The sequence below is a fragment of the Scyliorhinus canicula genome, chromosome 6 (assembly GCF_902713615.1).
Source record: "Scyliorhinus canicula chromosome 6, sScyCan1.1, whole genome shotgun sequence".
NCBI classification, from domain to species: Eukaryota; Metazoa; Chordata; class Chondrichthyes; order Carcharhiniformes; family Scyliorhinidae; genus Scyliorhinus; species Scyliorhinus canicula.
In genome coordinates this window covers 29,604,628-29,629,392 of record NC_052151.1, presented here as the reverse complement: position 1 = coordinate 29,629,392, position 24,765 = coordinate 29,604,628, and the positions used below count along the sequence as shown (strand labels likewise).

At 44.1% G+C, this 24,765-nt stretch overlaps 1 protein-coding gene across 4 annotated transcripts in view; it reads left to right on the top strand.

Moving 5' to 3' along the window:
• Positions 1 to 24,765, top strand: part of LOC119967063 (zinc finger CCCH domain-containing protein 6) — a 71,801-nt gene that overhangs the window by 26,145 nt on the left and 20,891 nt on the right. For 3 of the 4 annotated variants that reach the window (XM_038799099.1, XM_038799098.1, XM_038799101.1), the window contains 4 exons: positions 3,743 to 4,001; positions 5,750 to 5,880; positions 18,547 to 18,678; positions 19,472 to 19,583. In XM_038799099.1, coding sequence (XP_038655027.1) covers positions 3,743 to 4,001; positions 5,750 to 5,880; positions 18,547 to 18,678; positions 19,472 to 19,583 — 634 coding nt within the window. The remainder of the gene's footprint in view (positions 1 to 3,742; positions 4,002 to 5,749; positions 5,881 to 18,546; positions 18,679 to 19,471; positions 19,584 to 24,765) is intronic. The other variant, XM_038799100.1, reaches the window with a different exon arrangement.

Sequence of the window (24,765 nt, the reverse complement as noted above, 5' to 3'; positions counted from 1 at the left end):
TTAAATACAAAGCTTTGCTTCTCCCCTCACCCAAATACGTCTGATTATAGTCATGTTCCTTAATCTATTTAATATAATTTAACCAAATTTCATTCTTAGACCATAGAGTATAGGAGCAGAATTAGGCCATTTGGTCCATTGAGTCTGCTCTGCCATTCAATCATGGCTGATATGTTCATCGTCCCCATTCTCCTGCCTTTTCCCCATAACCCTGGATCTCCATTTTAATCAACAAATCCCCATATTAATCAAGAACACCAGATTTATGCTTGAGGTGCTGTTACTACAGGGCTACAGACCAAGAGTTGGATGGCAAAATTAGACAGAATAGTTATTTCTTAGAACATCAGAGCTAGGAGCAGGAGTTGGCAATTTGGCATCTCGAGCCTGCACGTTCAATACGATTATGACTGTTCTCATTATGGCCTCAACTCCATGTCCTGTCTGCTCTCCATAACCCTTCAGCCCATTACCAATTTAACAATCTGTCTAACTCCTCCACCGCCCTGTGGGGTAGCGAATTCCACAGATTCACAAACCTTTGGGAGAAGTAGTTTCTCCTCAACTCTGTTTTGCCTCTCGTTCTGGAATACCCCATGAGAGGAAGCATCCGCTCCATGTCTACTTTATTTCTACTGTTTATCATTCTGTATCCTTTATACCTCAATTTTAGAGAGTATAGGCTTAAACTGTTCAATCTCTTTTCATACGACAATCTCTCATCTCTGGAATCAATCTAGTGAACAGCCTCTGAACTCCTCCAATGCCATTATATCTTTCCTCAAATAAGTTGACCAAAACTGTGCACATACTTCAGGTGCGGTCTCACCAATGCCTTGTGTTGTTACAACACCACTTCCTTGCCTTTATAGTCTATTCCTGTAGCTATAAATGCCAACATTCCATTCGCTTTCTTTGTTACCTGCTGTTACATGCTAGTTTTCAGTGACTCGTGCACGAGGGGACCCAGATCCCTCTGCACTGGAGCACCCCAAAGTTTCTCCCCAAAAGACGTGCTTGTTAGATGAATTGGACATTCTGAATTCTCCTTCAGTGACCCAAACGGGTGCTGTAGTTTGGCAACGAGGGGATTTTCACAATAACTTCATTGCAGTGTTAATGGAAGCCTACTTGTGACACTAATAAACATTATAAGTTGCCTTCCCGTTTTTACAACCAAAATACATGACCCCCCACTTATCCATGTTAAACTCCACCTGCCACATTTTGGTCCACTCTTCTAACCTATTCTTGCAGGTGCTAAGCAAAGATGAAATGAAATGAAAAACCCCTTAAGGTTTTTTATAAACAAAAGAATGTCAGCACCTAGTTTTAAAGCAAAAACTTTCTTTTAAAAAGGCTTAATCTCACTATCAAATAATTTATTTTATAATTTAGTGCAGGAAATTGCTGAACTTAACATATAGTGATCAAAACATTGTTTTTATCTTTCATTTTACTGAAGTGACAACCCTGTCTCTACTTGATAGCATACCCAAGTCCTGAAAATTGCTTGATAATACATTATCATGGGTTACATAAAGCAGCACAACTGATAACTTGAAGATAATTTTTACATATATAAAATATATTATATTATATATATATCTTTACATTAATGTCAAATGGTATCCTGCTTTCAAGCCAGCACTTCAGTGCAATGTTCTCAAAAGTCCAAGTCAATTACTATATTAAGAAAGAAGTTAAAGCATCAGTGGTGCAACTTTCACACCAAGCAGCAGTTATAATTGCCCAATTCATATAAGAGTGTAATTCAATGATACAGTGTCTGAATTCTCGACATCATATTTCATCACAGTAATTTCATTGAAGCCTACTTGTGACAATAAGTGATTATTATTATTAGATGCTTAAAATAGGCTCTGGAAGGGGCAGCATGGTGGCGCAGTGGGTTAGCACTGCAGCCTCATGGTGCCGAGGTCCCAGGTTCGATCCTGACTCTTGGTCACTGTCTGTGTGGAGTTTGCACATTCTCCCCGTGTTGCGTGGGTTTCGCCCCCACAACCCAAAAATGTGCAAGCTAGGTGGATTGGCCACGCTAAATTGCCCCTTAATTGGAAAAACTGATTGGGTACTCTAATTTAAACCAAAAAAATCAGTTCTAGCTACAAGTTTCAAATTGTCAACATAGTCAAAACATTAAGAACGTTGAATCTATTGCACTGCAACTTTGTATTTTGTCAAGCATCATAAACTAAACATTATCAGTAATTTATTAATTTATAGGTTTAATAGGATAATTTCTCCAACTCAAAACAGAATGGGATCATTTTATTCAAGAAGTTTTTCTTCTGGAAACTCGCTTTCAAATCAGAACTTAATGATTTGGAAAATAAGTTTCTTTCTCGTTTCACTGTCGTTTTAAAATCTAGGAAACAGATTTTCTGATTCCGTCAAACATGTATACAGGAAAGGGATGACAGTCAGCTGATTAAACAGTGAAGTCATACAATTACTTATTTCAACTGGTCAGTTCTCTATTAGAATACACCAATATAACAAAACAATTACATCTAATCTTTAAAATGGCAAAGAATTATGAAAATTAGTGATATTTTTGTTGATTAAATCTCCACCATGGGTACTGAAATCCACAGCTTAGTACAGTGAAGGAGGTAGCAAAAGCCAGACCATGTGATACGCCATTGGGTGTTTAAAAGTAAGGCAGGAGTTAATTTCTAACAGCATGAATTAAGCAAGCTATTACATTTTAAGGAATGGATTACAGCTTTGTAACTCTTGCTCAAATGTATGCTATTAGGCCTTATCCGCAAACAATGCATTCTCGTCCAAAATCTCTCTTATGTACATATTTTGAGAGTTGGTGCTTAGGCACACTAGATGCCTGTATGTCACAGCATAATGCTGACGGCAAACAAGCCTGTACATCACAGCACAAAGCTGGTGGCAATGGTCCTGTTTCCCCACCTCACAGTACAGCTGTTAATTTTAAATATGAGATAGATAGGTTTTTAAACAAAGATATTAAGGAATGTGGGCCAAAGGCACATATATGGGCCAACGGCAGGTATATGGTGTTTGATCATAGATCAGCCGTGATCTCATTGAATGGCGGGACAAGCTCGAGGGGCTGAATGACCTACTCCTGTTCCTTTGTTATACTCTTTAAGAAATGTCTTGCACGGTCGCTTTGATGAAAACTTCCCCTCTTCCTCGTTTCCTCATGTTCTGCTTGGCATTATTCAGTGCTGCCTTTTTCTCCAAGTCTTAGCACCATTCTTAAGGATTTCCCATAAATACAGATGAAGGTTAATGGTCTTTATATACAAACAAATCTTTGAAGACTTTCAGCCCTGGGAAAGGAAGTTTTTTTTCCACTTTACTATTATTGATGTACCATCTTAGTGCTGCATGATACTAAGTGCTCAACCAGATTGCTTTGGTCAATAATATTTACAGAATACCTCATGTTTTTTGTATTCCATTTTGTGTGTTCTGTTAAACTATAAGGTGAAGTTGATTAATTTAAGTTATGATTGGTATTGAATTCCCTTTGTCTATCAGTCCCAGTACCCGATGGTCATGATGTTTGGAACTTGTAAAGAAAAAAAAAGAGAGAATTTTGAGGGAAAACCTTTTTAGTCTGGATTTACTTATTGTTGTTCAGGATCTACTCTCAATAAAATATATTAACAATGTTAAGGTGAAGTTGATGAATAACTTCTGCATATTTGAATCTAAATCAGCTACCTTGTTTCAGCATTCACAAGGACCTGGAAATTACATGAAATCTCCTCCACCATTACCTGCACAGAAATGTTACAATAACAATAAGGCTGATGACCGTGATTATGCTGAATACAGCGACTACAGTGAGGAGAAGTATGATGCCTATGAAGATGAGGAGTGCGATGATTTTGCTCATGAATTAAAGCAGTATAAACAGGCAAAGGAAGCATCGACAGTTATGTCTCCTAAAGGGCCACCTATGGGACAAATGCGAAAGCCTGGAATGAAAGGTATCTGGAAGGGTTATCTGTATCTTTAGAAAGTATGTACTTTGGAACCAAAATGCATGTTGTGGCTTCCAAGAATGGTACATTACTGCATTTAAAGTTGAAGAGCTTGTATTTATTTTGCAATTTAATGTAGTAAAATGTTGCAAGAACGTTTTAAGCTATTCTTGACACGAGTCATGGGAGGATATGATGCACGTGTTCAAAATTATGAAGACTTTCGGTAGAAGAAAATAAGGAGCAACTGTTTCCACGGCAGCAGGGTCAGTAAATAAAGAACATGGGATTTACGGTCGTTGACAAAAGAAATGAGGTTTTTTTGTATACAATGATCTGGAATTCACTGCCTGAAAGATGGTGGATGAAGATGGAATAATATCTTCCAATAGGGAATTGGATATATATTTGTAAAGGAAATATTACAAGGCTATAAATTTTATACACTCTCCCTGTGTCTGCATGGGTTTTCTCCGGGTGCTCCGGTTTCCTCCCACAGTCCAAATATGTGCAGGTTAGGTAGATTGGCCATGCTAAATTTCCCCTTAGTGTCCAACGGTTAGATGGAGTTATGGGGTTACAGGGATAGGGCGGAGAGTGGCTTAGGTAGGGTACTCTTTCAGAGGGTCAGTGTAGACGCGATGGGCTGAAGTGCAGGGAGTAGACCTAATCTCAAAGAGCTAGCATGGACACAATGGGCAGAAATGCCCCCTGTGCTGTATCATTTGATGAAATCAAATCGGATCTAAACACTATAGATAATCTTTCTCGTACCAAATTGTGGTATAAGGATGGTGGTTGGGATATGTGAGCATGTAGCCTGTCCCAAGTGCTACTTTGAGGCTTAAGGATATAAGAGCTAGACATTTCACCTCTTCCCAACCTGCTGGAAGTCTCACTACACACTCTTGACAGTCCAGTTGAGATTGGCACTTTACTATGTATAGAATTGTGTGGCATGAATATATTTCCTCTCAGTCATTGATGCAGAATATTGATATAATTTAGTGTATTGATTTGCTAGCTTCTTAATTTTCTTGATATTCTTACATTCACAGTTTGTCCAAATTAAAGTAATCAAGAATTTGAAAAATAATTTTCCTAAATTATGTTCACCAAGTAGATAAAATGCTTGCATCTTCCAATAGCAGGCAACCAAGTATTCACTTCAAAATGTTAGCTACGACATTGATTCATGCAAAGTAAAGCTAATCCAATAATGTATCCAAGCCCTAAGTTTAGAAGAGTGTTGAGCATTTCTTCTTCAATGCACCAACCATCCTCTGGTTTCTCTGTTGGCAACTTGATGATGAATTAGGAGATGTTTTGACCTGTGAAGCCCATCTTCACGAATAATTGGCAGAGAATGACTAGGCAGGTTTTATGTAGAACTCTGTAGCCCAGTAGACAAAAGAAGTTTTCATCCCACAAATCTGCTATTTAACCCAAATAAAAGACAAGTTTATGCTAGTCCAGACATCAGTACCTTATGATTGCTTTTAAATGATTTACAGTGATATATTGGAACTGAAAAATGCTACATCAGATCTATGATTCCTTACTTCAGTTTCTCTACACTCTGCCATGAGAAATTCATCTAATATCCACTTTCCATAAGAAGGAAAACCCTAGGCTGGTGGCTCGAGATTTATTGCATGCAGCTTCCACGACGAATGTAGGTCTTTGCTGCGAAAGGCATGTGTGATTTGTCCAAAAGAAACGTGGAAATTTAATGGGAGTTGAAATTTTTCTAGGTGTTATGCAGAAGGGTAGAGGTCGAGGAATTGGCCGGGGCCGTGGGATGCGAGGACAACTGAAACAAAAACGCAAGGTCTGGGGACCTGGAAGAGGAGCGGATGGTGGTATGATGGATGCTTCTGATGAGGTAAAGAACATATTAGCAATTAATTTACTGCTTTGGCACCCTTTACTGGAACAAATTAAATGAAGACATTTAAGTTATGTCACTGGAACTTGAACTTGAGGCAAGATGTGCTGTTCTGCAAAATGAAATGGAACAGTATCCAATAACAATCAGCTAAAATAATGTAGTTTGAAAGATTAGCTGCTATTTGCAATATGCTGCCCTGATTAATAAAAATAGATTTATCTTGTATTGCATTTTTAAATTTAGATTCTTCATTACTGGAATTAGTATTTGAGGGGTTAATGAATGATTGAATATTTCTCAACGTGCGAACATGTGAATTAGGAATATTCCTCAACATACGAACATAAGAATTAGGAGCTGGAGTCGACCAAACAAAGAGAGCTCAAAAGTGACTTGATTTTCAAGTGTGAAATGATGATAGAGACAATTGAAAGTTCAAAATGTTAGTGGCCACAGCTATTGTATTTAAATGATGAGCATATTATACCACCATCATAGAATAACTAACCAATATTATTATTTGTAAATATGTTCTGTAAACACTAGATCTTACATTAAACTTCTTTGTATTGTGCATTAATTGCACTGTCTAAACCTGGTGCAGTATAGTTTCATAATCACACCAGTCTCAGTCTGCCCATTGCCATAAATATTTCGTATGGTTATAGATCAATGGTTTAATGATTCCACTAATAGGCAGCATGGTGCCCATTCTCCCTGCACATTCTCCCCGTGTCTGTGTGGGTCTCACCTCCACAACCAAGATGTGCAGGGTAGGTGCATTGGCCTTCTAAATTGCCCCTTAATTGGGGGGAAAAACTAATTGGGTACTTGAGATTTAATGAAAAAGAATGAAACTGGATGGACCAATTGGCATTGACTTAGGCATTGGAAATGACAGCTAGATTCCCAGCCCTTCTGAACCTACAAAGTCCTCCTTGGTAACATCTGGGGCCTTGTGCCAAAATTGGGAGAACTGTCCCACAGACCAATCAAAGCAACAGCCTCCATACTCATCCTCACCAATTCTTACCGTACAATGTCCCAACCACGAACACCCCTAGATTCTCCTGTCCTACCTGCAGAACAGACACACCAGAGGTCAGGAATGAATTACCCTGGGAGTCCTCAATATTGACTTGGGATCCCATGAAGTCTCATGGCATCAGGTCAAACATGGGCAAGGAAACCTCCTGCCCTCGTATCAGCTGATGAATCAGTACCCCTCCACATCGAACATCAATTGGAAGAAACACCAAGGGTGACAAAGGCACATAATGTACTCTGGATGGGGGACTTCAATGTCCATCACCAAGAGTGGCTCAGTACCACCATGATATTTAATGACAGAGCAGGCTCGAGAGGCTGAAGGACTACTAAATTGCATGTTCGCATTGCTTACTGGGGTGGCCGACTGATGAACGACATGGCTGCGAAACTGGACCTGCCAATGATGGTGAGGGAGCCAATGACGGAAAAAGCTACTTGACCACATATTCACAAAATTATCAGTTGAAGATTCGTCTGTCCAGGACCAGATTAGTCAGAGTGATAATTGGATCATCCTTATGGAGATGAAGGCCTGTCTTCATATTGAGAATATCTTGGTTTTCTGACAAATCTAGCAACTCTGGCAAACTGTGCATCTATGAGACACTGTAAGCTATCAATAACAGGATTGTATTCAATCGCAATCTGACCTCATAGCGCAGCATATCCTCCACTTAACCTTAACCGTCAAACTGGGGGATCATAGGTTAATCATAGAATTTACAGTGTAGAAGGAGGCCATTCGGCCCATCGAGTCTGCACCGGCTCTTGGAAAGAGCACCCTACCCATGGTCAACACCTCCACCCTATCCCCTTAAGCCAGTAACCCACCCAACACTAAGGGCAATTTTGGACACTAAGGGCAATTTAGCATGGCCAATCCACCTAACCTGCACGTCTTTGGACTGTGGGAGGAAACCGGAGCACCCGGAGGAAACCCACGCACAGATAAGGAGGATGTGCAGACTCCGCACAGCCAGTGACCCAAGCCGGAATCGAACCTTGACCCTGGAGCTGTGAAGCAATTGTGCTATCCACAATGCTACCGTGCTGCCCGCACAATACTCCGTGCTGCCTTGGATCAACCCTGGTCGAATGAAGAGAGAGGAGAGGTATGCCAGGAGCAGCACCAGGCATACCTGAAAATGAGATGTCAACCTGGTGAAGATGCATCACTAGACTACTTGCATGCCAAACAGTGTAAGCAACCATCTTCAGCCAAAGATCTGAGTGATAATCCAGCTCAGCCTCTTCCAGAGGCTCCCAGCATTGCAGATGCCAGTCTTCAGCCAATTTGATACACTCTACGTGATGCCAGGAAACTGCTGAAAGCACTGGATACTGCAACGGCTATGTCCCCTGACAACATCACTGAAGACTTTTTTCTTTTTTTAAATAAATTTAGCGTACCCAATTATTTTTTCCAATTAAAGGGGCAATTTAGTGTGGCCAATCCACCTATCCTGCACATTTTTTGGGTTGTGGGGGCGAAACCCACGCAGACACAGGGAGAATGTGCAACATCCACACGGACAATGACCCAGGGCCGGGATTCGAACCCGGGTCCTCAGTGCCGTAGGCAACAATGCTAACCACTGTGCCACCGTGCTGCCCTTACATCACTGAAAACTTGAGTTGCAAATTCCCCTCCAATTCGCACACCACCCTGACTTTGAACTATATTGCTGTTCCTTCACTGTTGCTGGGTGAACATCATGCACCTCCCTTCCGAACAGCGCTCTAGGTGTTCCTGCAATACATGGACAGCAGCAATTAAAGAAGTCCACTCACCACTACATTCTCCAGGGCAACTAGGGTTGGGCAATAAATGCTTACCTAGCCAAAAATGCCCCCATCCCGTGAACGAATAAAAAATACTAGCCAATTATCTGTTCCAGACATTGTACAGCTACAATGCATCTACCCGACAATGTGAAAAACTGCCCACTTATGCCCTGCCCAGGCATGCCCAGCCCAGGCAGGACAAATCCAGAAGGTCTTGATCAAAAGCAAACTGATGGGAGGTGTCTTTGACAGTGCAACCAACTGGAACTTATCAAGCGATACTCTGCTCGTTGACACTTACTCCGGCTTCTTCCAAATCCACTTGGCTTCTGACCTCATTACCTCCTTGGTCCAAACATGGACAAAAATGCTGAACCCGAGGTGAGGGGAGAGCGACTGCCCTTGACATCAAGGCAGTATTTGACTGAGTGTGGTATCAAGGAGCCCTAACAAAAAAACAGCAAGCTTGGGCTAATAAATGATAAGTAACATTTGTGCTGCCCAAGTGCTAGGCAATGACCATCTCCAGCAAGAGAGAATTTAACCATCGCCCCCTGACATTCAATGGCAATAACCATCACTGAATTGCCCACTATCAAAATTTAGGGGTTTACCATTGTCCAGATATTGAACTGGACCAGCCCTACAGATATGGCATCTGTGAGAGCAGATCAGAGGCCAGGAATTCTGTGGCAAATAATTCTCTTCCTGACTCCCAAACCCTGACCACCATCTACAAGGTACGGGTCAGGTGTTTGATGGAATACTCTCCACTTGCCTGGGTGAGCACAACTCCTCAACAACACTCCAGAAGCTTGACACTGTCCTATTTGATTGGTACTTAATGCTCCAAATTAAATGTTCACTCGCTTCCACCACCAATGCACAGTAGCAACAATGTGTAACATCAGCCAGTGTCAAGTGGGTACTTGACTTGGGGGTTTGGGATCATGGGGCTGCTGGGGGGGGGGGGGGGGGGGATGCTGCTTTGCTGACAGAAAAGGAGCCAACATGGGGGAACAGAGGGGGGGGGGGGGGGGGGGGGGGGGGGGGGGGGCTCCAATGGGAGGGCTCGAGTAAGCGTGGGCTTGTGGATAGCTGAAAAAGGGAGATGGCTAGTCGTCGCCCCCCCCCGCCCCCCCCAAATCCAGGCTGGTCATGTGGAATGTGCGGGGCCTGAATGGGCCGGTCAAGAGGGCTCGCGTGTTCTCGCACCTAAAGAGGTTAAAGGCATACGCAGCCATGCTACAGGAGACACACCTAAAACTTGCGGACCAAACAAGATTGAGAAAAGCGTGGGTGGGCCAGATGTTTCATTCGGGGCTGGATTCAAAGACCAGAGGAGTGGCAAGCCTGGTCAGCAAATGGGTGGCTTTTGAGGCAGGGAGTATTGTGGCTGACAAAGGGGGCAGATACATAATGGTTAGCGGGAAGCTGCAGGAGACTCGGGTGGTGCTAGTGAACGTTTACGCCCCGAACTGGGACGATGTGGAATTCATGATTCTGGACTCAGACTCACACAATCTGATTATGGGGGTGACTTTAACACAGTCATAGACCCTGTATTGGACCGGTCAAAGCCCAGGTCGGGAAAGCGACCAGCGGCGGCTAAAGAACTGAGGGGATTCATGGAACAGGTGGGGGGCGTAGACATATGGAGATTCGCCAGGCCGAGAGCGAAGGAGTTCTCTTTTTTCCCCCACGTCCACAATGTTTATTCCCGTATAGATTTCTTTGTGATGAGCAGGGCATTAATCCCTATGGTGGAGGGGACTGAATACTCGGCTATTGCAGTCTCTGACCATGATCCGCACTGGGTGGATTTGCGTCTTGGGGAGGAGAGAGATCAGCGCCCACTATGGAGGCTAGGTGTGGGGCTGCTAGCAGACGACGAGGTTTGTGGGCCGATAAAGAGGAACATTAAAAATTACTTGGAAACTAATGATATGGGGGAGGTAGTGGCGTCCACGGATTGGGAGGCCCTGAAGGCAGTTAAGAACATAAGAATTAGGTGCAGGAGTAGGCCATCTGGCCCCTCGAGCCTGCTCCGCCATTCAATGAGATCATGGCTGATCTTTTGCGGACTCGGCTCCACTTTCCGGCCCGAACACCATAACCCTTAATCCCTTTACTCTTCAAAAAAACTATCTATCTTTATCTTAAAAACATTTATTTAATGAAGGAGCCTCAACTGCTTCACTGGGCAAGGAATTCCATAGATTCACAACCCTTTGGGTGAAGAAGTTCCTCCTAAACTCAGTCCTAAATCTACTTCCCCTTATTTTGAGTCTATGCCCCCTAGTTCTGTTTTCACCCACCAGTGGAAACAACCTGCCCGCACCTATCCTATCTATTCCCTTCATAATTTTATATATTTCTATAAGATCCCCCCTCGTCCTTCTAAATTCCAACGAGTACAGTCCCAGTCTACTCAACCTCTCCTCGTAATCCAAATCCTTCAGCTCTGGGATTAACCTCTTGAATCTCCTCTGCACACCCCCCAGCGCCAGTACATCCTTTCTCAGGTAAGGAGACCAAAACTGAACACACTACTCCAGGTGTGGCCTCACTAACACTTTATACAATTGCAACATCACCTCCCTAGTCTTAAACTCCATCCCTCTAGCAATGAGGGACAAAATTCCATTTGCCTTTTTTTTTAAATAATTTTTATTCAAATTTTTCAACAACAGATTTTCTCCCAACAGTTAAAGTAAACACGGTGTAAAACTAAACAGAAACAGAAATCCCCCCCCCCCCCCAATACAAAGTAATAAATTAATAACTAATAACAATACAAGAAAGAAAAAAAATAAAATAGCAAACACACCGTCGCGAAAACAAACCCCCTTAACAAATCTCGACCCCCCCCCCCGGGTTGCTGCTGAGACTGAGCACCCTCTACCTCTCCGCCAGGAAATCGAGAAACGGCTGCCACTGCCGGAAGAACCCTTGTACCGACCCCCTCAGGGCAAACTTCATCTTTTCCAGCCTGATGAACCCGGCCATGTCATTGATCCAGGCCTCCGGGCTCGGGGGGCTTCGCGCCCCTCCACTGTAAGAGAATCCTACGCCGGGCTACTAGAGGCGCAAAGGCCAGTGTACCGGCCTCTCTCGCCTCCTGCACTCCTGGCTCCGATGCTACCCCGAAGATCGCGAGCCCCCAGCAATGGCTCCACCCTGGAACCGACCACCTTGGACAAAGTCCCCGCCACCCCCTTCCAAAACCCCTCCAACGCCGGACATGCCCAAAGCATGTGGGTGCGGTTCGCTGGGCCTCCCGAACATCTCCCGCACCTGTCCCCCGTTCCCCCCCCCCCCCCAAAAGAACCGGCTCATCCTGGCCCCAGTCATGTGCGCCCTATGCAACACCTTCAGCTGAATTAAGCTGAGGCGTGCGCAAGAAGAGGACGAGTTCACCCTCCCCAGGGCATCCACCCATGTCCCATCGTCAATCTCTTCCCCTAGCTCCTCCTCCCACTTCGCTTTCAGCTCCTCCACCGAGGCCTCCTCCTCTTCCTGCATCATCTGATAAATCGCCGAGATCCTGCACCCCCCCTAGGCGGCAGCAGCGGGAACTCCACCACCTGCCGCTTAACAAACGCCCTAATCTGCATATACCTGAAAGCATTCCCAGGGGGGAGGCCCCACTTCCCCTCCAACTCCTCTAAAGTCGCAAACTTCCCATCGAGGAAAAGGTCCCCCATCCGCCTGATGCCTGCCCTATGGCACCTCAAAAACCCCCCATCCATTCTCCCTGGTGCAAACCGGTGATTGCCCCGTAGAACATAGAACATAGAACAGTACAGCACAGAACAGGCCCTTCGGCCCTCAATGTTGTGCCGAACAATGATCACCCTACTTTAAACCCATGTAACCCGTATACCCGTAACCCAACAATCCCCCCATTAACCTTACACTACGGGCAATTTAGCATGGCCAATCCACCTACCGTATCGGGGCCCACACTGAGGCCTTCACTTCCCCCCTGTGCTGCCTCCACTGCCCCCAAATTTTGAGGGACGCCACCATCACCAGACTCGTGGAATATCTTGCCGGGGGGAGTGGAAACGGGGCTGTCACCAATGCCCCCAAACTCGTATCCACACAGGACGCCACCCCCAGCCTTTTCCATGCGGCAGCCTCCCCCTCCATCACCCACCTGCGAATCATTGCCACATTCGCAGCCCAGTAATACCCACACAGGTTGGGCAGCGCCAAACCACCTGCCTCCCTTCTTCGCTCCAGGAATACCCTCCTTACTCTCGGGGCCTTCCGCGCCCACACAAACCCCAGAATACTCTTATTCACCCTTTTGAAAAAAGCCTTCGGAATCAATATGGGGAGGCACTGGAAAAGAAACGAAAACCTCGGGAGCACCGTCATTTTAACCGACTGGACCCTGCCCACCAACGAAAGTGGCAGCGCGTCCCACCTCCTGAACTCTCCCTCCATCTGTTCCACCAGCCTTGAAAAGTTAAGCCTGTGCAGGGCTCCCCAGTTCCTAGCTATCTGGACCCCAAGATATCTCAAGCTCCTCTCTGCCTCATCAACGGGAGCTCCCGTATCTCCCTCTCCTGGTCCCCCAGGTGCAACACAAACAGCTCACATTTCCCCACATTGAGCTTGTACCGCATCCATCGATGCTACTATTTCCGCCTCCCTAGCCACCGGCGCCATCATCATAACATTAAGAAGCCGCCGTACGTTGACATTCAGCTGCCTCCCCTTCACAAACCCCGTTTGGTCCTCGTGGATAACCATCGGGACCACATAGAACATAGAACAGTACAGCACAGAACAGGCCCTTCGGCCCTCAATGTTGTGCCGAGCAATGATCACCCTACTCAAACCCACGTATCCACCCTATACCCGTAACCCAACAAACCCCCCCCCCCCCCATTACTTTTTTATTAGGACACTACGGGCAATTTAGCATGGCCAATCCACCTAACCCGCACATCTTTGGACTGTGGGAGGAAACCGGAGCACCCGGAGGAAACCCACGCACACGGGGAGGACGTGCAGACTCCACACAGACAGTGACCCAGCCGGGAATCGAACCTGGGACCCTGGAGCTGTGAAGCATTTATGCTAACCACCATGCTACCCTGCTTCCACCTTTCTGGACAGTACCTTTGCCAATAACTTTGCGTCCACGTTAAGGAGCGAGATCGGCCTATAGGACCCACACTGGAGGGGGTCCTTGTCCTGCTTCAGGATCAAAGAGATGATTGCCCTAGACATCGTCGGGGGCAGAGCCCCCCCCCTCCCTAGCCTCGTTCAGGGCCCTTACAAGTAGCGGGCCCAGCAGATCTGAGAACTTCTTGTAAAATTCCACCGGGACCCTGTCAGGTCCTGGCGCTTTCCCTGTCTGCATGCTCCCCTGCGCCTCCATCAGTTCCCCCAACTCGATTCGGGCCCCCAGATCCTCCACCCGCTCATCCTCTACTCTTGGGAACTCCAGCTTACCCAGAAAGCGGTCCATTCCGCCCACCTCCCTAGGGGGCAACGCCTGGTACAGCCCCTCGTAAAAGGATCTGAACACCCCATTGATGTCCCTGCCACCCCGCACCAAGTTCCCTCCTGCATCTGTGACTCCCCCTATCTCTCTCGCCCCCTCCCGCTTCCGGAGCTGGTGGGCCAGCATCCGACTTGCCTTCTCCCCATACTCATATACCGCCCCCTGCGCCCTCCTCCACTGCGCCCCCGCTTTCCGGGTGGTCCATTTGCCTTCTTAATCACCTGTTGCACCCGTAAACCAACTTTTTGCGACTCATGCACCAGCACACCCAGGTGTCTCTGCACAGCAGCATATTTTAATATTTTGCCATTTAAATAATAATCCCTTTTGCTGTTATTCCTACCAAAATGGATAATCTCACATTTGTCAACATTGTATTCCATCTGCCAGACCCTAGCCCATTCACTTAACCTATCCAAATCCCTCTGCAGACTTCCAGTATCCTCTGCACTTTTTGCTTTACCACCCATCTTAGTGTCGTCTGCAAACTTGGACACATTGCCCTTGGTCCCCAACTCCAAATCATCTATGTAAATTGTGAACAATTGTGGGCCCAACACTGAGCCCTGAGGGACACCACTAGCTACTGATTGCCAACCAGAGGAAAACCCATTAATCACCACTCTTTGCTTTCTATTAATTAACCAATCCTCTATCCATGCTACTACTTTACCCTTTATGCCATGCATCTTTATCTTATGCAGCAACCTTTTGTGTGGCACCTTGTCAAAGGCTTTCTGGAAATCCAGATATATCACATCCAATGGCTCCCCGATATCTACCGCACTGATAATGTCCTCCAAAAATTCCACTAAATTAGTTAGGCACGACCTGCCCTTTATGAACCCATGCTGCGTCTGCCCAATGGGACAATTTCCATCCAGATGCCTCGCTATTTCTTCCTTGATGATAGATTACAGCATCTTCCCTGCTACCGAAGTTAAGCTCACTGGCCTATAATTACCCGCTTTCTGCCTACCTCCTTTTTTAAACAGTGGTGTCACGTTTGCTCATTTCCAATCCACCGGGAGCACCCCAGAGTCTAATGAATTCTGGTAAATTATCACTAGTGCATTTGCAATTTCCCTAGCCATCTCTTTTAGCACTCTGGGATGCATTCCATCAGAGCCAGGAGACTTGTCTACCTTTAGCCCCATTAGCTTGCCCATCACTACCTCCTTAGTGATAACAATCATCTCAAGGTCCTCACCTGTCATAGCCTCATTTCTATCAGTCACTGGTATGTTATTTGTGTCTTCCACTGTGAAGACCGACCCAAAAAACCTGTTCAATTCCTCAGCCATTTCCTCATCTCCCATTATTAAGTCTCCCTTCTCATCCTCTAAAGGACCAATATTTACCTTAGCCACTCTTTTTTTGTTTTATTTATTTGTAGAAACTTTTACTATCTGTTTTTATATTCTGAGCAAGTTTACTCACATAATCTATCTTACTCTTCTTTATAGCTTTTTTAGTAGCTTTCTGTTGCCCCCTAAAGATTTCCCAGTCCTCTAGCCTCCCACCAATCTTTGCCACTTTGTAGGCTTTTTCCTTCAATTTGATACGCTCCCTTATTTCCTTAGATATCCACAGTCGATTTTCCCTCTTTCTAACGTCCTTCCTTTTTGTTGGTATAAATCTTTGCTGAGCACTGTGAAAAATCGCTTGGAAGATTCTCCACTGTTCCTCAACTGTTTCACCATAAAGTCTTTGCTCCCAGTCTATCTTAGCTAGTTCTTCTCCTATCCCATTGTAATCTCCTTTGTCAATTTGTCAATTTCAGCGGCCAGCTCGCTTTGATCCGGAGAGGGAAGCTGCTCTCTCACTGAAACAATCAGCTGGCCGCTGAAATTGACACTGCCGGCTGCTCTCTCCCTCCAATCAGAAACATTAAAACTTAAAAGTTGGATTGGAGAGAGAGAGCAGCGGGCAGTGTCAATTTCAGCGGCCGGCTGATTATTTTAGTGACAGCAGCTTCCCTCTCCGGAGCCGGCCGCTGAAATTGACGCAACTGACAGTTGGGGTCCATCAGCCCCCCCGCGGTATATCGCGAACCGCGGTATTGCGGAGCGCGGTATAACGGGGGACTACTGTATATGGTCAACATTTATTTTGTGTTAAATGTTGTTAATCGTTATGCAAAAAATTTTGTTTTGATGAAAATTTGAATAAAAGTAATTTTTTAAAAAAATGTACCATCCACAAGATGCATTGCAGCAACTCACCTTTGACAGCGCCTTCCAAACCCATAAACTCTGCTACCTCGAAGGACGCATGGGAGCAACGCCACCTTCAAATTCCCCTCTAAGTACATAGAACAAACAGTGCAGAAGGAGGCCATTCAGCCCATCGAGTCTGCTTCGACCCACTTAAGCCCTCACTTCCACCCTATCCCTGTAACACAATAACCTGCACCCGGAGGAAACCCACGCAGACACGGGGAGAACGTGCAGACTCCGCACAGACAGTGACCCAGTGGGGAATCGAACCTGGGACCCTGCCGCTGTGAAGCCACAGTTCTATCCACTTGTGCTACCATGCTGCCCACATCCTGACTTGGAACTATATCGGCATTCCTTCACCGTCACTGGGTCAAAATCCTGGGACTCCCTAACGGTTATTGAGTGTACCTATGCCAAATGGACTGCAGATGTTCAAGAAAGTGACTCGTTGCACGTTCTCCCCGTGTTTGCGAGGGTTTCGGCCCCACAACCCAAAGATGTGCAGGGTAGGTGGATTGACCACGCAAAATTGCCCCTTAATTGGAAAAAATGAATTAGGTACTCTAAATTTATATTTTTTTTAAAAAGAAAGTGACTCACCACCACCATAAAGGGTAATCTGGGGTGACCAATTCTTTCCCGTGAAAAAGTATGTAAAACATTGACTTATGTGCTTTGGGGCATTGCGCAATTGTAAAAGACACACTTTACATGGGTAAATACATGTTTTCTGTCATGCATCCGAGTTTCATTTCATTGGTAGACTTCATGGTTAGGCCTGGTATAATAAAATTCAATTCATTAATATATCAAATAGAGTGATCATCATAAGACTGTCCCTGTGGAAGACCACTACTTCTGTTCAGTCTGAAAAGCAAACTATTCACCGCTACTTTGTTTTCTATTCCTTACAAAGTTTTGTATTCATGCTGCCATTGTCCCTTTAATTTAATAACAAATCTACTATGTGGTTCTCTGTTACATACCTTTTGAAAGTCATACAATTTTACAGTACAGAAAGAGCCCTTTGGCCCATCGTGTCTTCATCAAACGCCAATCTATTCAATATGTATGTCCATGTGCACAACTGTAACACGTTAATCAATCCTCACTTTTCATCGACGAAGAATTCAACATATTCAAAGATTATTTGTTCGTTTAGTAAATTTACAGTACCCATTTCATTTTTTTCACTTACGGGGCAATTTAGCGTGGCCAATTCACCTACCCTACACATCTTTGGGTTGTGGGGGTGAGACCCACGGAGACACAGGGAATATGTGCAAACTCCGCACAGACAGTGACCTGGGGCCGGGATCAAACCCGGGTCCTCTGCGCCGTGAGGAACTGCGCCACCGTACCACTAAAGATGATTTGTTTCAACATCCCTGTTGACTTTCATTTATTAAAATATACTACTTAAAATTTTAATTCATTTTATCCCAGGTTGTTTTGCCCGCCTCCCCACCATCAACGTTGTTAGGTCGACTCATCTGTAATTGCTAGTTTATCCCCCTCTTTTTTTTTAAATGGGTATAACATTTGCAATCCTCCAACACCATATCAGGGACGATTGCAAGATTGTCGCCAGAGTTGTGCCACAATTTTCACCCTTGCTTTCCTCTCTAACCTTGGGTGCATCCCACCTGGGACCGGTGCCTTCTCTGCTTAGCAGACTGCCAATTTTTTTATGTGACTCTTTATTTTCATCCTATCAACATCGCTGCTATCTCCTCCTTACTGCTACACTGCCAGCATCCTCTTCTCTGAACAGATTTATTTTCTCCTCCGTGCCAAAGGTATAAGTAAGTTCAGTACATTGTTTTAATTGTTTGCACTGCTGTAGAAAAATAGTATTTATTCACAATAAATTTTCTTACATTAGACACTTTGGGTTGGGGCAACTCTGTGATGGTTAGGAAGGTGGCTGGAAACTAATATGTCAGGAATAGAATTTTAGAAAGCTGTACTAATTATCCCCGATTTGACAGCTTTAAATTGCCAGTTATGCAAACTGAGAAAGAAAAGTGAGCTTTCTTTTGTTTTAAGCAACATTACTGATCTAACTACTGTATTTAGCAGGATGGTTACGGAAATTCTAATTTTTGCCGGAAGAAGAAGAAAAATCAAGATTTTCCATACCATGGTCCAGGTGAAAGGATTAGGAAAGGAGGCATATGCAAGTATTTTCTGGAGGGTCGCTGTACTAGGGTATGTTTTTCGTTGTAAAATTTGTGTATATCATGTTCTCGTAATCATCTAAAGTGAGCTGCTGGTATTCATCAGCTCGAGCTGTAGATTAAATGTACTGTGGAACATCTTTCCCTTCCTCCTTTCCCATCACATCGCTCCCCACACCTCACTCCGCCCCCAGTTGTGATTATAAATTGTGGCTAGTTCCCATTTATGGTTATTACATTCAGGCCCTTTTCTTACTGTCTAGTTCATAACTGATTAGATTTTCATTAATGAACCAACATTACTTGTGTATTGAACGAGAATTATTTACTACACAGTACGCAACATACCTTTGTTGAAAACAAAAATCATGTAGGATGTCCACCAGAAGTCCTTGAAAAAAGCAAACCTTGTAATCTTCATCGTTGAGGCTAAACAGCTTATTTAATTTGTATGAAGTAAATTGAATGATCATTTTATACAATACAGAATGGAACTTTGTACTAAAATATATAAATAAGACGTGTACACAGAAATTTGAGAGAAGTACACATACATAGACACGCCTGCTCACACCAGATGTCCCCACACACACACACGGTAATACTACTGTTGAGAACTGGTTAACAGCTCTGAGAATACCACTCTAACGAATACATTCAAGATGCACAAACATGGTTGTTTTTATACCCCAGGAAATCTCAAGCTTCAAGAAATTGCAACTTTCTCAAAAGTTTCGAGTATTCTATTTTCTAACACCATCAAATTTGCTTCCTTTGTACTTTGACAAACTATTATAATGCGTGTATTTTTCATTTTTAAACAGGGGGACCAATGCAGATATAGTCATGATGTAGTCATACAGAAGAAGAAGGACATCTGCAAATTCTACCTCAATGGATTTTGCACCAAAGGAGATAACTGCATTTTCATGCATGATATCCTTTTTAAAAAACTTTTTACATGCACACGAAAACATTTCTGCTCAAATTTTGGCCTTCATTAGATTTTGCATTCATTCGTTTATCTACTTGTGCGGCACGGTAGCACAGTGGTTAGCACTGTTGCTTCACAGTGCCAGGGACCGGGGTTCGATTCCCAGCTTGGGTCACTGTCTGTGCGGAGTCTGCACGTTCCCCCAGTGTCTGCGTGGGTTTCTCCGGGTGCTCTGGTTTCCTCCCACATGTCCCAAAAGAAGTGCTGTTAGGTAATTTGGACATTCTGAATTCTCCCTCAGTATATCCGAACAGGCGCCAGAGTGTGGCGACTAGGGGATTTTCACAGTAACTTCATTGCAGTGTTAATGGAAGCCTACTTGTGACACTAACAAAGATATTTATTATTTGTTCTTTGATATTTATCTAGTTTCTGAATAAAGGTACAAGCATTGTTCAAATTGTAAGCCACAGAGAAACGGTAGTTGGAATTCTGGATTGAAAATTAATGAAGTCAGTGATTTTTGATTATCTATAGCGCTTTGGGAATTAATTGTAAATATGCCATATAATCCTTAAATGCAGAAATATTAATACTCAGAATTACAGGTCTGAAGAAATTGCTCGCAAATTAAGCTCTATGGCTTCATTTCATTTTAATTCAAAAATTATCCTGAAATAGCCAATAATATTGTCATAAAAATGATTTGTGTTGGGAATGACTTTATTGCTGTGGTAATCATGGACTTAAACAAAAACATGTTTCTACTTTTGCGTTTGTTTCTGCATCTGGATCTATTTTAATATGCTACCCAATTTACATTGCCACACAATATTCTTGGGCTTCATTTGTTATGCATTTTGATCACTTTCTTTGTTCTCCCCCAGCCTGGTCTTGAGATAATGCAAGCGCCGTTTAAATCATCTACACAAATTGGATTATTGAATGGTGTATTTTAAAGGTGCTCTGTTATAGGATATGAATTCGCATATAAATAGTCATTTAATAGTACAGAACCTGGGTATTGCTGAAATGTCAGAAGGCTTGTTGTAGTGGGAGACTTTAATTTTCCTCATATTGACTGGAAATCCTTTAGGGCTCGAGGTCTGGATGGTAAGGAATTTAAGTGTGTTTAAGAAGGTTTTTTGGAATATGTGGATCTCGACTGGAGAGGGGGGCTATACTGGACCCAGTACTAGGGAACGAGCCCTGCCAGGTTATCAAAGTTGCAGTGGGAGAACATGCGGCGAACAGTGACCACAATTCCGTAAGCTTTCGGATACTCATGGAAAAGGACAAGTGTTGTCCTCGGGTTAAGGTGCTAAACTGGGGGAAGGCTAACTACAACCAGATTAGGCACGATTTGGAGACTGTTGTTTGGGAGAGGCTGTTTGAGGATAAATCCACGTTTGGCATGTGGGAGTCTTTTATGGAGCAGGTGATAGGAATGCAGGACAGGCATGTGCCGATGAAAAGGAAAGGCAGGATTCGGGAACCGTGGATTACCAGGGAAATTGAGAATCTTGTCAAAAAGAAAAAAGATGCATACATGAGGTACAGGCAACTAAAAACAGATGAAGCACTTGAAGAAACAAGGAAAGTAGAAAAGAGCTCAGGCAGGGAGTTAGGGCAAAAAGGGGTCACCAAATGAACTTGGCAGACAGGATTAAGGAGAATCCCAAGGCATTTTATTAGGAACAAGAGGGTAGCTCGAGAAAGTGTTGGTCCACTCCAGGCCAAAGAGGGAAATTATGTGTAGAACCAGAGGAAGTAGGTGAGGTCCTTAATGAGTATTTTGCATTGGTATTCACAAAGGAGAGGAACACGTTGATTGGTGGTGTCTCAGAGGGATGTGTAAACACTTAGAACAGATGGTTATTATGAGCGGGGAAGTGTTAGGTGTGTTTAAAAGCATTAAGGTAGACAAGACCCCAGGGCCAGATGGTATCTATCCCAGATTACTGAGGGAGACAAGAGATGAAATCGCTGGAGCTCTAACAGAAATCTTTGTTTCCTCGTTGGCCACAGGTGAGATCCCTGAGGATTGGAAGATAGCCAATGTTGTACTGTTATTTAAAAAGGGTTACAAGGATAATCCGGGTAATTATAGGCCAGTGAACTTGATGTCTGTGAAAGTGAAATTGTTGGAAAAGATTCTCAGAGATAGGATTTATGCACATTTGGAAGTGAATGGTCTTATTAGCGACAGACAGCATGGTTTTGTACGAGGGAGGTCATGTCTCACTACTTTAATTGATTTTTAATAATAATTGACGAGGGGAGGGCTGTGGATGTTGTCCACATGGACTTTAGTAAAGCATTTGATAAGGGCCCTCATGGCAGACTGGTGCAAAAGATTAAATCACATGGGGGCAGGGGTGAACTAGCTGGATGTATTCTGAACTGGCTTGGCCATAGAAAACAGAGGGTAGCAGTGGAAGAATATTTTTCCGATAGAGGTCTGTAACTAATAGTATTCCGCAGAGATCCGTACTGGGACCTCTGCTCTTTTTAAATATATAAATTACTGAGAAGAAAACGTAGCGGGTCTAATTAGCAAGTTTGCGGATGATACTAAGATTGCAGGAGTTGCAGAAAGTGGTGAGGATTGTCAGAGAATACAACAGGATATAATACGCTGCAAAATTGGGCAGAGAAATGGCCGATGGAATTTAACCCGGACAAATGCGAGATGATGCATTTTGGTAGATCCAATTTAGGTGGGAGCTATAAAATAAACGGCAGAACCAGCATAGAGACACAGAGATCTAGGCATGCAGGTCCACAGATGCTTAAAAGTGGCAGCACAGGTAGAAATGGTGATAAAGAAAGCATATGGCATGCTTGCCTTCATATGACGGGGTATCAAGTATAAAAGCTTGAATATTACGTTACAGTAATATACAATGTTGGTTAGGCCATATTTGCAACCGTGTCCAATTCTGGTCACCGCATTACCAGAAGGACGTGGAGACTTTGGAGCAAGTACAGAAAAGGTTTACCAGGATGTTGCCTGGTATGGAGGGTATTAGCTATGAGGAGATATTGAATAAACTGGTATTATTCTCCCTCGAGAGACGGAGGCTGAGGGGCGATCTGATAGAAGTTTACAAAATTATTAGGGATATAGATAGGATGAACAGTTGGAGGCTTTTTCCCAGGGCGGAAACGACAATTACAAGGGGGCACAAGGTCAGGGGGGATAGGTTTAGTGAAGATCTGCGGGGGAAATTTTTTACACGGGATAGTGGTGGCCTGGAATGCACTGCCAAGTGAGGTGGTTGAGGCAGTTACGTTAGCGACCTTTAAGACTTATCTGGGTAGGCACATGAACAGACTGGGTATAGAAGGCGGTTGATCTAGACTTGTGATCAGCGAAGGCTTGGAGGGCTGAAGGGCCTGTTCCTGTGCTGTATTGTTCCTTTCCCATCGCCCTTCGCCCCACCAAGTCTTCACTGATCCAAATTCCTTATTTAGACCTACTACTTATTACCCAAACGATCTGTATCCCTCCATTCCTCGCCCCGTTCATGTGTCTACTAAGATACATCTTAAATATTGCTATATTGTCTGCCTCCTCCACCTCCACGGTAACACGTTTCAGGCACCCACCACCCTCTCCATGAAAAACTTTTCCCTAACCCCTCCCCTAAACTTTCCCCCTCCCACTTGAACCTGTGCCCCTTGTAATTGAGTCTTCCACCCTGGGAAAAAGCTTCCAACTATAGACCCTGTCTATACCTCTCATAATTTAGTAGACCGCAATCCAGACTCCCCTCAGCCTCCGTCTTTCCAATGAAAACAATCCAAATTTATTCAACCTCTCCTCATAGCTACCACCCTCCCTGAGTAGGCAACATCTGGTAAACCTTCTTAGCACCCTCTGCAAAACATCCATGTCCTTCTGGTAGTGTGGAGACCAGAACTGCAAATGTGGCCTAACTAAAGTTTTATGCAACTCTAATATGACTCTTGTACTCAATGCCATGGCTGATGAAGGCAAGCATGCCGTATGCCTTCTTGACCACCTTCATGGAACTATGGACTTGAACTCCTCAGGGTTTTGCCATTTACTGTACAATTCGCAGCTGAATTTGATCTTCCAAAATGCATCACCTTGCATTTGTCCGTATTGCTCCATCTGCCATTTCTCTGCCCAACTGTCCAATCTATCTTTATTCTCTGACAGTTCCCTTCACGATCTGTAACTCCACATATCTTAATGTCATCTGTAAACTTGCTAATCAGGCCATCTACATTTTCCTCCAGATCATTTTATTTGTATATATCCAACAGTGGTCCCATCACTGAATCCTGTGAAATGCCACCAGTTACAGATCTCCATTCTGAAAAGCTCACTTCCACTGTTGCTCTCTGTCTCCTGTTGCCAAGCCAGTTCTTTATCCATCTAGCCAGCACACCCGAATCCCATGCAACTTAACCTTTTGTGCCATCCTGTCATGAGGGGCCTTGTCAAACACCTTACTAAAGTCCATGTAGGTGACATCCATGAGCCTTTCCCATATCAATTAATTTTGTCGCCTCCCCAAACACTATCAAGTTGGTAAGACTTGACCTTCCCCGCACAAAACCATGTTGCCTATCACTAACAAGTCTATTTGTTTCCAAATGTCAATAAATCCTGTCCCTCCGTACCTTCTCTAACAACTTGCTCACCATTGACTTCAGGCTCACCGGCCTATAATTACTTGGATTATCCCTGCTTCCCTTAAACAAAGGGACAATATTGGCTATTCTCCAGTCCTCTGGAATCTCGCCTGTGGTCAAAGATGATGCAAAGATATCTGTTACGGCCCTAGCTATTTCTCTTGCCTCCCACAGTAACCTGAGATATATCCCATCCAGTCCAGGCGACTTGTCTACCTTAATGCATTTTAAGATACCCAACACTTCGTCCTTCATTATGCTGACATGTCCTAGAGTATTCACACCCCCATCCCTAACATCCTTTCTCCATGTCCCTCGCCTTGGTGAATACCGATGCAAAGTATTCATTAAGGATCTCACTCACTTCCTCTGACTCCACACATAACTTCCCTCTTTTGTCCTTGAGTGGGCCTACTCTTTCCCAAACTATCTCTTGCTCCTTATATATGTATAAAAGGCCTTAGGATTTCCCTTGACCCTGCTTGCTAATGACATTTCATGTCCCCTTTTAGCCCT